This window comes from Strix uralensis, chromosome 3 (assembly GCF_047716275.1).
Source record: "Strix uralensis isolate ZFMK-TIS-50842 chromosome 3, bStrUra1, whole genome shotgun sequence".
Classification (NCBI taxonomy): Eukaryota; Metazoa; Chordata; class Aves; order Strigiformes; family Strigidae; genus Strix; species Strix uralensis.
The window spans coordinates 102,639,974-102,658,621 of record NC_133974.1 but is presented as its reverse complement, the minus strand read 5'-3'; the positions used below and the strand labels follow the sequence as shown (position 1 = coordinate 102,658,621).

Genomic DNA, 18,648 nt, shown 5'->3' with positions numbered 1-18,648 from the left:
TTCTCTTGATTACAGTGGAGATAGCGAATAACCTGTGAAAGGGCTGAAGTACTGAGTTTAGTTATAGAGTTTAAAGCAACTTGCAAGGACTATTGCCTTTTAGTCTGGGTTCATTCAAATAACTGGAGAACTTCAACTACAGGTTGAAGAAACATTCTAGTGCTTCTGGATTGCTTACTCGAGAGGCTTGTTCAGTCTGTGACAGAAATAACCATATCACCCTCCACAACAGTAATCAACTATCAAAACCAAGCGGCATATCTTGAAACTGGTCAACCATTTTGCTCCCGAGATGACAGAATGGCTGCAGTCACCTGAGACAAGTTGTGATTGTAAAAGAAAAAATTATTGAAAACTATCTAAAAGTATTCTACAAAGTATCAAGGTTATTCTATATGGGACTGAAACAGTCTCTCAGTCTCAATGACCTGTCCAGTGCTTCTTGGATGAACAGACTAATTATATGCCAAAATTTGCCATGAATGATTAGACATATGTACATAAGAAAAAATCAGGAGCAAATAGCACTGATCTGGAAAGCCAATTAATTCCTAACTTATCATCTGGTCAGATTCTACCTGAATTGTTGAAACTTGCATCTGTCAGAACAGTGCAGACACACCACCGGCTTTAGAGCACAGTAGCCACAGCTGTCTTTGGGTTCTTTCCCCTCCATATCCTGATTAAGACCTGAGCAGAGCAAGCCACAGTTTAGCGCCTATCTTCTCAGCTGCCAGGAGCAGCGCTTGGTGAACACCACACACAGAGGCACACAACTTGAGGCAGTCATGACGCCGAGAAGACAACAGCTGCTTCTTGCCAATACTGCCATGAAATGCTGCACAACCAGCCAAACACAGGGTGACTGCTTCATTTGCCAAGCACTGTCAAGTTCTCCTGCAGCCTCAGTAACATGATCACCATTTTCCAATCACCTAATGATTTTCTTCAAAAAAGAGTCATCTTTGTTATTGGGTCAAAGGATTAATTCTGATCTTCCATGTTTTACACCACTAACTCAAATTCAGCAAGCTATTCCCAAGATAAGAATGTGCTCAGTGTTTAAAGATAATTGCCCCTTACTTTGATGAACATAATTTTTACAAGCTAACTGTTAGGTAGAATTCTAGTTAAATAAAATACTATGAACAAAATCTTTTGAGTCTTTTTTTTTTTTTCCCTAGACAAGTCTTAGTAATTTTTTTGTTAGCCATTTTAAAGTATCATACCGGTACTTAGTAAAGAGCTGTTCGTACACATGAGTTTTAGTATTTAGCTTTCCAAATACAATCCTGAACAGACTATGCCACAAGAATGCAGTTGTGAAGTCACCAATGTATCTAAAGTATAAGAATTTGCACAAAACCTGACAGCTAGACTCTATAATGGACAAGAATTCCCAAGAAATAAAAGCTTTTTTTCTGAGAAGTTTATAAACTGATAAACATCCATTACAGAATACTGGAGATAGGCTACACATGAACCGCAACATGGAACAAATGCCTTAAGCACAATGCATAAACCAAAGTATACGAGATGATTAACCATTGTCCTCAAAGTAGAGAGAGTGCACACGTGTGTGTGCAAGAGTGAGCATTTTCATACATTGCATCCATAAATGCCTTCGCTCAAAAAAATCATAATTGAAACAATTCTGACACTCTAGATATTTATAGTAGATATAGAAAATAATCCTTTAAGCACATATGACTGCCTACACCATCCATTCTTTGTTACAGGGATCACATCTGAGAGTTCAATATGTTAGAAATGGAGAATGTTATAGAAAGAAAGAAAAATAGATTTAATTCTCCACAGTAAACATCTTGTTATTGAAAATACATAATGAGCAATTACTAGATTTGCTTAGCAGGAAGAGGTATGCTTTGGTCATACAAACTGTACTTCCAAAATCAATCAAAAAATAAAAAAACATTATTGTTCGCTGTTATTCTACACCAAAAAGCAACCTATGGGATGGTGAAGAGGATTACACTTGTTTTTTTTATCTTTTTCAAACAGATTTTACTCAATAAACTGCTTATATGTTTTTATAATCACATAATACTGGAGGCTGTTGTTCACTGTCAGGAAAATTTTTTTGGGTGAGAAGAACAAAGAGCAACTAAAAACAGGTCCACAGGGATCTCCCGAAGAAAAACAAACAACATTGCAATAGATTCTAAACTCTAAGACGTGTGAACAAAAATTTGTCTACTATTGTATGAAAAGGAAGATTTCCCTAAAAGCATCAACAAAAGTCTTCCTAAGCAAACTATACTCACACAAAACCACAGTGTACACCCTGCTATTAACTTTTGATGCAGTGGACAAAATTTGAAAGGGACAGAGTCTCAGACAACAGCGACAACCGCACTATGGCTAGCCCATATCGGTTCTTTTGCTTCCTTCTCACTCAAACTTACACTGAACTTGGAAGAAAGTGTGTGATAAATAAGGGGGCTGAGGAGGAATTCCCTGTTACGTGGGAGAACTGTAACAACACAGGACTGTTAAAGACAAATCGCAATAGGACTGGGGATAATAGCTGCCAATGCAAGACACTGCACGTAATGTAGGAAGGTGAAGAACAGGGTAGAATCTTGGGTGAGAAAGATAGTTTGTGAATATATTTGTAAATTTGAAGCCATGTGTAGCTTTGAAACCTATTTAAGGAACATACTAGTATGCACTCACCATGAGAGGCACTTGTCCACATTTAAGAACCAGAGAGTTGCAGGCCCCACTCGTGAGCATGCACTATGTTTGAAAGGCACTGAACTTGCTGGTCTACCTTTAACCAGATTCCCTTCTGAACAGCTTTAAGGTATAACTGAAAAAATACTGAGCTTCACAGGATACAAACTGTTCTTATGTAATCAGAAGGCAGATGATTAGCTAATAAATACATTAATATAATATCAGGCACATACAGAAGCAAATAAAATATGTTTCTGCAGAAGAGATTAGCATAGATGTTTCAATGGATTAGGAAGTTTCAGTGACAGAAGGTATATTTAATATATAAAATCCATATAATGAGAAGCAGTGGAAAAAATAGGACAACTGCCATGTGTCCAAGAAATCTCTTTGTAAAAAAGCTGTCAAATATAAACAGTGCTCACCAACAAAACACTCTGGCAACTGAATAAGACAAATTTAATTCAGAATTTACAATGTACCTCATTGTGGATTTTATAATTACAAATATCCCTGAACAATTGGATGTCTCCAAATTAAAACATCACTTACCTTCTCCTGTTAAATAACTCCTGCCTAGCACTTATTAGTTGGACATAAAGATTGTTGTTGGTTTATTCTAGCAAAAGGACAGTTGAGAAGTATAACCAATGTGTATAAATAGACCCAGAGGCAAACAGCTGAGAACAGTAAGAACTAATTAAGCTCAAGGATCATGCCGGCATTAAGAACAATTAGTAATAAATTGGCCATGAAGAAATTCAGGTTGGAAACAAAACAACCTGATGTTTTCAGATGAAAATTCACAAATTTGTGATCAGGATGACCTGGCTGTTTGCAATAACAAGGGCCTGAACTCAGGCAACCCAGGATGCCCCCCCCACTTCTAGTCATACACCCTAAAAACACAATAAATTTTAACACTCTTGCAAAATAACTATATGTTAAATCCTTTAATAAATCTGCTCACTGAAAAAATATCATAATAATAGAAAAATACCTATAAACTCAGATGTGAATGAATTTCCAAAGACTTAAAAACTGATTTGCATAGTTCAAAAAACCACAGATCCTCATTCAAGCTACTGAGACTATGAAGGTTCCTTTCCAGCAACAGGCAGGGCTAAGATAAATTTGCCTAAACCCCATTACAGCAACACACTCTGGAAGATCCTTTCTCTTCCTATCAATATTCCTTATTCTTGTTCCCTCCCCCAAAAAATGAGGAGATGAAAATGCAGATGTGGCATCCCTTACCATCACAGAAAATAAATAGCAATCTTCTGATCTTTGATGCCCTCTGGAATTTTTTTACTCTCCCTGCCACAAGTGCTTGAGAAAATAGTACATAAGAATAACCAATGCACATATGAGATACACCAATCAGTCAAAAGCCTGGCCCATTCATTGGCCTCCTTCACTACTTTGGTAAATTTTATACAAGAACCTATCGAAAACACACATAAATTTACCAAGTACATTTAGAATACTCAGTGTTTTGTTTCATGGGGTGCTTTTTTTCCCAGCTGTGAAACTGGCAAACTCTGCTTTAGGAAAGTTCATACTAGGTAGATGAACCACTTTATCCTTGGAATAGACTGATTTTTACTTCTAAAGGAATCATAAAAAAGCTGTTCTATTGACAGTTGATCCTCCATGGAAGTCAAGTTTTAGTCTCAGCTTTTAATAATTCTCATTAATATATTTTTAGTCATCAAATATGATGGCATTTTGAGTGTCTTTTGTAGTACTCATGTTCAACAGAAATGCCATTTCAGTTGATCCAAACTTTTTTTGAAAACGCAGAACAAATTAACTACATTGTTTCACCTGAAAAAATACTTTCCTTTCGCTGCCTTCTCCTCCTCTTTTTCTTTTATTGATAGTTTAAAAAACCCACAACATACACACGATGTCCAAATAAGGATGCCCTTGCTAAATCACCTTCTCTTTCCCCCAAAAGTCCATTATTTAGCATACATGCAGCTCTTAACCAATGAACATTCAAGCACTCCTAGTCTAGAAAGCCCTGACCACAACATCACAAACATTCTCTTTCTGGACAAAAGTATACTGAAATACAAAACAGAAAAAGGAGATGCTGATGACTGCCCATATAGTGATCTCCTGTGTTTTTTGACAGTGATACTGAAGTTTACCCTTAATTACTGTTGCTTTATTAAAAATATTGAAATTAAATTATTTTGGATGACAAAAAATTTTGTTCATCAGGTAGCTTTTTTTTCAGCAAAGAGAAATCCTTTTCAGTTTGAACTACTTTTCACACTATTTTTCACTTCAAACTGAACCAGAAATCAGTTATTTACTGGGTTCTAATCTAAAGTTATTAAAAACGGCTTTGTACTCTCAGAATTCCTCCTTCCTATCTCTCTTTCTTGAAAGGAAAATATCTTTTGCAACCCAGATAATTGCAACAGAGGGAGAGCACTTGCTAGTAGATCTTTTTTCTTTTTTTCTTTTTTTTTTGTAGTGAAATGCTGTGGGTAGCAGAGTAAAGATTATACTATTAAATATATATATGTATTTGCATGTGTACATATATGCATACATTTGCCACTATATCCCTATTTATAGACTGGAAATATCGAAGTAGTTAAAAGGAAAAATATGGGCAGCTTGTCCAGGTGGAAAGTGAATGTACTTACAGAAACTCTATGGAAATTATCATTGTGCTAATACAGTGCTACAACTGTTGAAAAAAATTGAGTGGATGTGATGACTCTATAAATATACACACTACTATTCTTACAAAATTCAGGACACTGTATATCACTGCATTCTTATTCTGCCTCATTTAATACTCACAGACAGACTGTAAGAAGGTTCCAGTATCACTGGCACTGACATCTTCCCTTGAAGATTCAATTTTGTTAAGTAAAAAATCTTTTCTCCCACAATCCTCTCTTTTTTCACGCGACGTACACTGTACAGTCTAAAGCGAACTGCATAATTCCCAATCATCTCAGACTCAACGTGATTAAATTTGAATGTCTCTGTGAAGACAGGGCACGGTCCCCGCTGGATGCTGGTTTTTGCTCTCTGCTTCTTTATAGGGAGAAGAACTAGGTGTACTTGCCACGAGCTTCCACCTGTCCTGCTGTATGTGGGAATGTCTGTGACAGCTGTCACTGTCACCAAAAGCTTCTGTTCCTGTGAGTCATAGTCAAAAGTCACATCCAGTGTGCCATATTTAGCTACTGGCTCAGGATCAAAAGGTTTAGGAAGCTGTGAAGATGATCCTCGAGCTGACATATCCTGAAGAAGAAGAAGAAGAAGAAGAAAAGCTTTTTATTTATTTATTTATTGTATTCTATTATTAAATCTAGCGTGGAAATATATGGCTTTCTCTAAGCAATATGAAGGGACTATGATCTTTTTGTTCATTTCATAAACAAGGTAATTAAACACCAAAAGCCCGAGGAGATGGCTGACTAGCAGCCAAGAGGAAATCAAAAGACTTTACCTAGCCAATACAACCAAAAGTCAGGAGCCAATCGGAGCTCAGATTAAATTAGACTGTATTTATGATCTATTCCTCTGTGTCCCACATTAAAATGTATGTATGTTTGTTACAAGATAGAACTACCTTATTTCAATGTGAGTATACACACATTTTTAAGTTAACATATTACAGTGCTTTAAGAGCCAGCTACTGATTGAAAGCACAGTGAGATGCCAGCAAAGAATACAGGCATTACAGGACCTGCATGCACTTGCATTACAACACTGCATGTAGCTCTTGTTGCAGTCCACGAGGGTTCTATGAATGTGCCAAAAATTATCATGGCTTTAGTAATGTAATTTTACTGGAAGTGTGTAAGATGCATCTGTTTTGAACACATCTTCCAAACTTTCTGTAAATGGCACCAGACTTAAACCTGTATTTTAAACTTAATTTTAAGATTGTTTATTGTCACTTCAAATTTTGAACAAAATCTTGATCCCCTATATTGTTGCAACAGCTAGCTTGATAGTGATACCGAAACATAAAATATTTACAAGTACAGGTCAACCTACTGTTCATATAACAAATTATTCCAAGTATGTAAACCAAATGCATTTCCTGTGTATTTTCATATTATCAAAGATATGCTTGTTCATGCCACAATAAAGCTTTCTGGATTAAAAAAATGTTATGTTCTTATTTTAAAGTGGTTGCTACATAGCTATGGGAATTCATTCCTCTGAAAGTTTCACTCTTCAAGTTGTTGAGTGGCTATAAAAAAATTCTGGCAGTATTCTCAGTTCTTATTGAGTATGCTTACATTAATGACTGGTGTGACACAAAACGGGAAGAACTAGGATTAGATTTGCTGCAATCTGTTAAGGTTTGAGGGCCATATGTACACACTATGTCTTCACCAGCAATGAACTTCACACAGACTGTGGTCCTAGCTTATCAACAGGTACACGTAGACAGCTAGCTACTGGACAACCTTGCAGCTGGGCCTTCCAGCTGTTGCACTAACATGCCAGGTATGCAACATCAATTTACCAGGAGGTCTACTAAGACAGAAACAGATGTTGGCACATCAAGACTGAGCCCTAATATGCACTTCAAAACTCCAGGTAGAGACAAAAGACAAATTTGTACCGAAAAGAGCCTCTTCTGCACATGACATCACTAATGTAGACTTACCCATAGATGTCAGTGCAGTAACTGGTTGTTAAAGACATTTCAAAGAAATGTGTCAGAAAAGATTTCTTCATAGTAAAAATAAATAAGTATCTTTACAGTTTATAGCAGAAAAAAAGGAAAATTAAGTGGACCAAGTCTCTATATTACCATCAGCAATTAAAAAAATTCTTTGGTTTTTGGTTTTTTTTTTGGTAAAAGATGTTCTACAATATTGGGTGTTCAGTTTGAAAAGTGTTAACAGATTTTTTTATTTGTGTTGTTTGAAAAATATTGTGGAAGAAAAAGAATTCTCACTACAGTCCTTATAGTGAGATGAAGTTTTCTGAATGGTTTAAAAAAATAATTCACTCTTACTGGGAGCTTGTTTGAAAGTAAAGATACGATAAAGATAACTATAAAGAACAATCTGAAATCCTATTGTAGTATCTTCTCACAAACTAATTTTGTTTTTAATTATCTGCAGTATTAGTGTTCATATAACTGTGCATTGATCTTTAGATAAAAAAAGCTCTATAAATGTTGCACTGCATGATGTTTCAGAACACTCAACTGTTTTCATTTACCTCTGGACTAAGGACAGCTGTACTATCACTTGGTACATCCTCTTCATATCCTTTGTTATGAAAGCTTTCTATTTCGTGTCCCGTGCTTCCCTCACTTGGGCACTTGTACGAACATCTTGGACTGTTGCTACACTGGGAAAATTCACATTTACTGTCTCCGACTTCAGAAGGCGTACATGAAAGATGAGGAGAACCACTATCATCCTGGTATGGAGGCGGCTGCAGTTCATCTAGTGGAGGTGTTCTTCTCATCCTCTGAATGCAGTTCACTAAGAATAAGGGAAAATTCTTTACTTACTTTCTAATTATTTACTGTTGAAACAGTTCTGTGGAAAACAGTAAGTCTAAATATTTGGACAAAGTGTTTAAAAATCTATAAATGTCTTTATTTATATTTCAAATTAGATAACAAAAATTACAGAAAAATATTTGTTAAAAAATAGAAATGAATGATCTCTCAGATTAAAGAGATTTAGATAAAAACAAAGTATTAAGTCACAATGGATTGTGTAAACCATATATAAATATCGCACAAATATGACATGACAAAAATTCTAGGCTTGAATTTCTGAGATGCTTACCTTACAAAAACCTTTGGATATCTTAAGTCAGATTCTGTGCAGGTAGAATGTAGACCAATTAAAGAAACAAAATACTCTCCCTAAAGCCATATCAAACTTCTGATTACCTCCCATGCAGTTGTTCACCCAGGGAGATATTAAACTCTGAAGACAAAAAAGGTACTAATAAAGGCAGACACAAGCCTCTTCACACAAGTGAACTCTGCTCACCAGTGAATTTAACAAGTGAAGCAGCATCTCAGATTCTTTGTTACTCGTTAAGGACAGCTAAAGGGTATGTATCCAGTGTCTAGAAGTTAGACACTAGGTCCAGCCACTGAAGACAGTGGAAAAGGGATCGTGAGCTATTTTGTGTTTGGGATGAATACCATATTTGCTTCTCACACTAGACAGACAGACAGAAATGTGGTTATACATCTCCTCGGAAAATAAACGTGATGCATAGCTACGGATATAGAAAGTTAATTCAAAATAACTGCATTTCAATTTTTGATCTCATATTTTACTATGCAGTATTACGCAGTTGACTAGAATTGGGAAAAGACAGCAAAGCATGCAGTAGCTGAAATTAAAGGAATACCATGGATAGATAAAAACCTGTATCACATTTTGTTTACATCTTCTGTAGAGGTTTTAATGAAGATTTCAATGCCCCTCACACACAGAATTAACTTCTACACAAAAATTTCAAAGCAACAATGTTTCTGGTGTCAGACATACCACTTTCACTCACAGAAAAATCTACCAAACAAGGAAGTTAACAAAAGTATTAACATTAGAACAATATAAGCTTTGATTTCAGATTCATCTAAGAAACAAACTGATCTTCTTCCCCACATGACAAAGGTGGTACATTTTAGTTTCATCATCAAATTTTTGCATACAGGATTGCCCTGCCTGTGTCCTAAATTCTCACCAAGTACATCAACCTTTTATCTGTTTCAGAGGTAATCACCAGTTGTTCAACACAGCACATAAACAGAGTATGCATAAGAGTTACCCTTTATGGAACAAGGCTGAAAACACAGTAATGTGGCTCTCCCGGGAAACAAACAGTCTTAGCAAAAGGCTCCCTCTTGTCCTCCTTTCCTTTGGAAGTCTGAGCTGTATCTGACTGTGGCATACTGGAACATTTCACAGCATCTGGGACTTGATGTAAGCCCAAACCACCATGGTTTCAGTGCACACTGTCCGTGGGAAGCAAACCCAGACACGTCGGCTAGAACAGAGGCAATGTGCATTGCAGATCCCCAAAGCTGGGTAACTGAAGGCCGGGGACAGGACAGCTCATTATGGAGCACATCTACTGCACAGATAAATAGAGGATAAATATCAATGATAATTGGGGAATGTAGGGCTATTTCACCAGGCTCCTAATGAACTCCTCTTAGCTTTAGCTAAGGCAAATGAGTAACTAAAACACTCCTACAAGATGATACCACTGTCAGGAATCCTCTCTTCTCTGATAAACCCATCAGAGCCAGCCTACCATTCAGAGTCATTCCAAATTACTGTTACAGCGCTCCCACAAAAGCTCTTCTGCTGTTAGTTAGCCCAGTGCCACTAACTCTTGAAACTCCAGTCCCACTGGGCTGGAAAGGAAAACGGAGCAGGCAGGGAATCCTATATGCAAAACATAGTTATCAGTCTAAAACCACAGAACCTTACATACGAAAAAGAGTTAAGTGGGACAGTCAGAATCTTGAAACCGCCATGCAGGAATAGTGAGAAACCATTATTTGCAAAACAGAGAGATATGGGAAAGCACTTTTTTTTTTTTTTTTTAATATTAGGTAACTTGTGCCCATGAAACTAGATAGACATAATTTTAGAATCTAAACATATTTTAATTACAATAAAATAAAAATAAATATCCTTTGACTCTCTATACCATGAAAACAGGAGTTCCTTTTCATAGCTTAAACAAATAAATATTCTAGCAAATTTAGAGCAACACCATTTCTGCTCTTTGTTTCTGAAAGGCAACAAACAGAATTAAATGAGACAGTAACCACCATGTATCTATGACTTGATTTCTTTCTTTTCACATGTAGTCAGGTCTCCAAAGTCCCAGCTTTTCCACAACCTAACGAAATGAAAGCATGTCCGGGTAACTACCAACACCATTATTGTCTTACATGAGTAAATAAATGACTGTGTGACTCACTTTTTTCACTTTGATGAACTCCATTATATGTCCCTATGGGAAAACAGCACAGGCTGTGTGACAGAAAAGGTACTTTTAATGTAGGCGGGGAAGTGAATAAAAGAAAACTCTTATTAACCAGCTGTGACTCAAAAATCTCAGAAAGTGCTGAAACACTGGGGCAGGTTTTAACTATTACTGAAAGTTTAACGTGGCAAACAGAAATAGCATGTAAATTTTTAAAACAAATATCCAGGTTTAAAAACCTAAGGACACCTCTGTCTAAACAGGTATAAACTGGTTTTGAACAAAAGGTTTCTCTACATAAAAAGATATCAAAGTTTTCAAATTTATTTTTAAAGTCTCATTTTAAATTCATTTCCCCCTCCTCAGTAAACGGTGCAATAAAATGATGATTTCATGTTATAGCTCTCTTAAAATACTGCAAATTTTAATTACATGAAGACATTCTAATGACTGATGATATCAGTGACAAATGGTATCACAGACAGAAATGAATACAGCAATGCTAAATATCTGATACCAGGTCTTTTCGTGAAAAATTACACAGAAGTAGCAACTACAACAATCAACCTATCAACAAAATTTTGCATATGTATCAAAGCTTAAAATAAAAAACCACTGCTAATCCATGCTGGACTATCACTCATTGTATTGGAGAAAACCATTTGAAGCTAAAGGAAAGCATGTTCTGAAGTGTTTGCATATTTACATGTACAAACACTACCTATAAATACCTTGTAACTTCCATTTAAGGTGTAAACTTAGATAGAGTTACTCTTGTGCATACTGGTATACTGTGACAAAGCCAAAATAACTTTCAAAGACCACTGAATGTGGCTAATAACATCTGCTAAAGAGTTACTCTTAACAAGCAAATGGTTACAGTGAAAACCTAAAATTAGTTGTTGCATCATTTCTATGCAAGCTTCCCAAGAAACTTTCTGCTCTCAAACCAGATAGAAAATAAATTTTGCCAATTCCCCCAATGAAATTAATCATTTTAAATTACCATACCAGTTTGGACTAGACAGGGTGTAAAACAAGGCAACATATATCCCAAACCTGGAAGATAGAAATAATCACAGAGAAACCAAATTGGGTTTAGTCTGAGGTTCCTACCAGCCAGAAAATGCCAAAGCAGAGGAGAGAAATAGAAAGATTGCACATTCAGTTTTTCACCCAAACTATGTGAAAGAACTCTGCATTCTCTAACATGAGTGAAACTCAATTGTTTGTAACAAATATTTAGTAAACTCTGAATTGAGAATATAGTGTATTGCTGTCAATAGGCAGATTTGAATAACCAAACCTTTAATGATTAACTGCTTTAATTAAATTTTCATCCATCTTTAGTGGGCTGGGAACACACTATATTACTCATATAGTAATAGTAAAGTCCTTGCTCAACAGCTGAAGAAAACAGAACTTTAAGTGAAATACCTGACAAAGAAGCAGATCAGCATTTTGCTGGTACACTCAGAAATTACAGCACGCAAACTGCCACTAGCACATCCAACTCAGAAGTAAATAGATACCTTTGTTTTAGTACTGTTTGTTAAACAATGAAGGTTAATCTGATTTCATAATTCCTGGTACAGGAGACTGGTTGAAAGCCAAGGGGAGGTGATACAGATCTTGCCATCAACATCAAGGGACCGTCAATAAAATCTGACACAGCAACCTAGGCCAAAATGAGCATTCCTAGGACATACAATTGATAACTACGACAAAACACACAACATTTTCACTCATTTTGCTGAGTGGAATCAAGTTTAAAGATACATGATCTTGAGTTTATTATAAATAAATGCTTTTTCTTTAGGTTTTCAGTTACTATTTGAACTTTCTACTTTCAATGCTCCTCATTTCTGCCCTGTGGACCATGTTAGGCTGTACAACATTTCACCATCAAGCTGGTGATGTTCCTTTCCATGTTTACAATATTTAGACTTTGCTGTCTTAATTAATTTTCCCAAAGGTCGTCGGCAGCAGCAAAACCTAGCTTTCTTTAGCCCGTATTTCCTGAGTAATTCCAAGAACATCCATCTCTCAACATACAGGAAAAGAAGCTATACTTGTGGTTCTAATTCCCCCGTCTCATAAGCAGTAATTAACTACACTTTTGCAACTTCAAGTTTCTCATATATATTACTTCTTTAAATATTCATACTATTGTGGGAGGCAGCATTACAACAAAACTTCTTTGGGAATCTGGTTTCCAGTTCCTTTAAAACAAATAATCACTATATTAATTAATAATTTTTGTAAGTCGTATTTTGTAATTATCAGAATATCTTCATTCTCAAAAAGTACCTTTCTTCCTCTAACGTATTGCCACATACACTATGCTTCATATTTATTTTTTTTAATCTAACATACATTTCAAGTTTTCAAGCCTTCAAGGGGTTCTATGTAAATGTTAAGATAATTTAAATAAAACATAAAATGAAATATGTGTTTAAAAATTAAAGAAACCTTTCTTATTCTGAATGATTAAATACCCTTAGAGATTTCTGATATGTAGCACAGACAGTCCAAATGGAATTTTCGTGTTTGAACTTTTCTACCATCCAAAAATATTATGTTGACTGAATTACCCCACATTACGAGGGGTATAAAATATAAACATTAAATATTGAATGAAACCTCGGGGCTCTCCTTCCTTTAAAATGAAATGCTTATATGCATTTTTGTGAGGGGGAAAAAAAAAACCACATTATTTCACAAGAAAACAAATCCTCTCTGCATTATTCTATCTCTTTTCCAAAAGAGTTATGGCACAAGTCTTGCTTAATGAAAAAAGGGCAATATAGGGGTAGTATGGGGTCATTATGGACAACAGACAAAAAAAAAAAAAATTATCAGCTTTCTTTTTGCATTTGCCACATTTTAGACTGTTATTCACAATTGAACTGTGAATAAGCAATCCATCAGTAAACAAGAAAAGTAATCATATCCGTTTGGGTTTTTTTTTTAGTAAAATATAGTTCTCCTTTTTTTCCCCTAATATTTAGAAAATTCCATACACTATGAGCTTGATCCCAGACTTGTGGAAATCAAAACAGCATTGCTGCCATTTACATCTGATGCCACATGAAGCTCTTAATACTGCATTTTCCTCACCTTTTAAGGCTAATTCTTCTGAATATTAATGTCATAAAAAGGTTCTCTCTTGTTTTTTAATAAAACTAATCCAAAATTATTGAATTATCTTTACATCCCATCCTTAAAGCTTCAAGTTTCTTCCTCAGGAAAGGTCTAAGACCAACTGAAGTTACTTGACGCTCACTAGTAATTTTTTTTGTATTGTTATTTGTCTATTTACATCATGAGCCTGCAGAACTACAGCTTGGTTTTGTTCGCTGACAAAAGAAATTTTGCTCTTTTCTGCACTTATGGAGCACCTCTGGTTCACAAGAATTTATGGTCTGTTTTACAGAGCAATACAGAAAAGCACTGCTCTGGTGAAAAATTCCAACCTTTCTCTTTCCAAAATTAGCCCAAATTAGAACATTTAAACTACAAATACATTATTAAAGCATTATACTGAGCTAACTGTCAAAAGACACTCTTTTGTTTCCTTCCCAAATATTTTGGTCGTCTTTCAATGAAAATTATACATTAGCATCTCCTGAATTCATTTTCTTTCAATTTAAGTATCATTCTCTTTTTTATACAGTATTTCTATTAATTTGAATAGGAAGGAGTTCTGCTACCTGGTTCTGTATTTATACTTTCCAACTGTTCAAAATACATCTAAACACTGCTTAAACATATTGGTTCAGCATTTTAATCTCTTATTGATGCAAATGTCAATAAATCAAGCTTTCCATAACTTCGAGGGTTTTTTTTAAATTTATTTTTAAAAGGAGACTTTAAAAAACTCTTCTTTTGTGAGACTACATCCAGCCGTAAAGCTTTTTGGAAGCAGTGATCTTTAAGAATTGAAATTGTAAAATTGTTTGCCTTCTCTTCTGTAATTATATTTCCTTAGGTAAAGCATTTGTACCAAGTATGTTCATTCAACTTCTTAGGTAGAAAAACTTATTTCCTTTTCCATTTAGATGCTGGTTTCACTTTTACTGTTTTTATAAGCACACAACTTTTGTTTACATTACTTTTCAGAGCACTATGTTGGCTAACTTCATAAATGAACAGGTATTCCTCTGCATCTCTGTTCGCTTTTTCCAAGTTATCAAAATTGTTAGAAAAACACCAATTCCAAAAAGATAGTAAGTTAAATGAATTAAAATCTTCAATCTTCCTTCCCCCCCCCCCCCCCCCCTTTTAAAATACACTAGAAGTCCTGCTTGCTGAAGGTGATTGACAACCAGCTTTGAAATCTTATGAGTGTCTTGGTGACAAGGAAATGTCTTTTATCATCTCTGTGAAAATGCACCCAAATTTGGCTATCTCACCAGCATTTATGGATGCTTAACAGAAATTCAGAGCTTAACAGCTAAAAGCTCTGAAAACTCCACCCACTGTAAACCATCTCAGGCCCCTGAGAATCCCCATTTCTGACCACTGTGTGCTTACTAGCATCCTCTCATACCTCTGGACCGTAGCAGCTGGATATGGGCTTAGAAAGTATTTTTCTGTCATTGCTATCCTTCATTTGAGTACAATTTTCACTTTATAGTTCAAATTCCAGTCCAGTTTAATACAACTACAGCTGCAGTATCAAGCACAGGAGTCAAGCAGTAGGATAAAGTGCTGAAACGTGAAAAAGATCTCACAGAGGTCTAAAATCAATTCCCAGTAAAGTATCTGTAACACACAGCTAATATTCCTGTAATGTTCCTGCTCTCATTCTATTTGTTCTCAAATAATGAAAGAAAGCATGATTAGAAAGCAAGATTAATGTGTCATGTGTAACATTTTCTTCAACATTACAATATTTTTGCAGCTCATTTCAGGCACGTTCATTTTTTATTTGACAAAAAGAAAATAATACAAAGTTTTCTAAGTGATATAGAAACCCCCTCTAAGATCTCAATAATTATTCATTTGATGATATAAACAAGATCCATTCAGCAGTATATACTGTACTTAAATGTGTTCCTTAACTATCAGAATTCCATCATTCTTTTTTCCATACTTTTAAGTAAGATACAATTAATTCCTTTACTGAGAACTCTTTCTGCAACTTAAAATGCAATAACTTCATGGTTTCTTAAAAACTGCTTCACCCTGCTAGCTGCATTTTGTAATTTTACTCAAAAAACCTGTGTAAAGTTCCCTAGTATTTTAGCTGTCTATTTACTACTACACTTAACTGGTGAAAATGAACCAGGAAAGGTATTTTCTATCAAGAACTGTTTTCAGAATAGGAACACGAAGCTTGCTTTGATTCCTTTGCCTTATTTTCACAGCAATTTTGAGTGCAAAGGATACTCCGTTGGAGTGAGTCACTAACACAGAGCAGCACTACAATGATTCTGCATGAATCATTTCATTAGACCATGGATTTTCTGCCTATCTACTCAAGATATCTATGTGATTCCAATTTGGGTATCTCATAACTGTTTATATATATATATATAACCAAAATATATATTATGGTAAAACTATAATAGAAGTTAACATATCTGGCATTTTACAGATGGAGAACTAAAGCACAGGTTTAAATAAGAGGTAATAAAGATTACTGTGAAGTAATTACTAGCTCAGAAGTGCTCATAATCACAGAAAGCTTCCAATAAAGTGTGGAACTGAAACCAAATTTTTTAAGACAAGTACCCTAGCTGTTTCTTCCAGTTTTGTTTTGGGGTTTTTTTATTATTTTTACTTCAAACCTTGTAAATTATTATTAATCTAAAATTCACCTGAATTGTGTACCACCACCAACACGGAAAACTCCAAGTCACTAGCTTCTTAAGAGATATACCCCCACAGAATTTTCCATTATCATCAGCTCTGTAGTGGAAGAGAAGGAAGACAAAAAATAAAATATTAGGGTGGGGAAAAAAGGAGGAAAAAAAAAAAAAAGGCAGAAGGAGAAAGTAGGTGCAATGATTCAGAAAAAGTGATAGGTTGTTGGTATATGAACAAAGGAAAGAAATAAAAGGAGAGAAGCTTAGTAGATCTGAACAGAAAATGAGAAAAAAGCAAAGAGAGGAATAAAGAACAGACAAGATGCAAACAGGAATGAAAAATTACAAACAGGTAAAATAACAAAGCAAAAATGACAGAGGAAGAAAGGTGAAGGAAGGGGGAAAATAAAACAACACATGACATGCAAAAAAGTGGTTCAGATCTGAGAAAAAAGCAGTGTCAACAGAGCAAAGAGATAAAAGAGAAATCAGTGATGTCTGATGGGTGGGAATATCTGTATTTGTAGGTGAAAATCTGCACAACCTAGAGAACACATCTAGTTACATTCCAGGAAAGGCGAGACATATCCCAGAAGAAACATTTATTTTTATATTTATATATTAGATTTATTATTTTTTTTCCTTTTGAGTGGGGAGATGGTGGTAATTATTTATTCAAATCCTGAGATTCCAAAGGACCTTGATTTCTCTTATCTGTTCAGGCACTTTTTCCCCTTCTTTCATTGACACACTGGCTCAGTTGATTTACCATTGACTTGTTTTGGTAAAATGGACTGTATTTCCTGCAGTATATCAGATTATTCCTGTAAAAGGATTCTAGAAAATTCAGATTTTTTTTTTTTTTTTTTTTTGCTTTTGAAACAGCTCTCATAACTTTATCATACAAAAAGCAGTTAGAACCCAGAAAAATCAAGGATGATATCAGTTTGCAGGAGTATCCAATAGGTCAACAATAGAAGAAAACTGTCTACACACACTCAAGAACTCCTCTGAAACCTTTCAGGTATTTGTGTCTGTAGAAAGTATACTTAGAAATAATGGCACTAGTACCACTTTTGGGGCCAACTGTCCAGAAGAAGAAAGGCAAAATAGACACTGCAAGATCACAGGAAATGCATATGTTTTGAAACTAAGGTATGTTCCCTTCACACACCTGGTAAGGGAGCTACGAATTCACAGAAAAAGCATGGATTAGGCAACAGGAAGCATGTCGGTCTGTTCCAGCCACTCCAGCAAGGCCTGTAACAAGTTTCTCCAGGCATGAAGTTACTCAAAACGAAATTTCTTTCACTTTATGGCGCTTCTGAGACCTCCCACTGTCACGGACAAGCTGCTTTACTAGGCTTATATGTAATATATGATGTAGTTGTTGCTATGTTTCCGTAGTTGTCATAGAACAGGTAATTTTCTGCACTTTGATGGGACTAAATGAATACGAGTCTGGCTGGTGAAGATATTTTCATTCAGCTATAGCACCAGTCATAAGAGCTATACAAGAGCTTACAAGGATGAGACAACAGTGGCCAAGCTGTATACTGCATACAGAGAGCTCATATGGTCTACAGAACGATGCTTCAGTCCTCAACAAACAATAGGAGAGGAACTGGTCTTCCATGTCATCCACACATAGAAACAATAACACTGAACAATCAAGGAGCAGAGTGCAGCATATCATTCTCAACCCATTTAACTTCCCAAAACACTAACCAGAAAATCGTGTTGTCATGAATATGGTGTTATACCTACAATATTAAACTTACTAGGTGTTGTGACAGAGTAAAAACATGTATATCCATCAAAATTTGTTTCTCATACTAGCAAAAATGTATACACCTTATTTGAAATTACTGTTTGATGCTGCTTGTTGAGTAAGAGATATAAAGGTGGTGCACAGCAGCTAATTAGTAATCAAAGTCTGACAGCTACAGCTGCAAAATGTTTGTATGATAATTTTAAAATTGAAAATTATTTATTTCACTCTACATTAAATTAGTGTACACTCATTAGAAAGTCAGTGATTATCTTGAAAAGTACTACTGGAACATTTCAGTAGCTTTGCTACAACATCAGAAAGTATACAACATGTCTCCAGACTATTACAATCCCACCCTTCCTCATAATTTGATGTCAGCAGTTT

The 18,648-nt window shown here is 35.4% G+C and overlaps 1 protein-coding gene across 3 annotated transcripts in view; it reads right to left on the bottom strand.

Moving 5' to 3' along the window:
• Positions 1 to 18,648, bottom strand: part of SYT14 (synaptotagmin 14) — a 91,969-nt gene that overhangs the window by 24,394 nt on the left and 48,927 nt on the right. For all 3 annotated transcript variants that reach the window (XM_074863633.1, XM_074863632.1, XM_074863631.1), the window contains 2 exons: positions 7,924 to 8,192; positions 5,527 to 5,976 (listed from right to left, as the gene is read on the bottom strand). In XM_074863633.1, the coding sequence (XP_074719734.1) occupies positions 5,527 to 5,976; positions 7,924 to 8,192 (719 nt within the window). The remainder of the gene's footprint in view (positions 1 to 5,526; positions 5,977 to 7,923; positions 8,193 to 18,648) is intronic.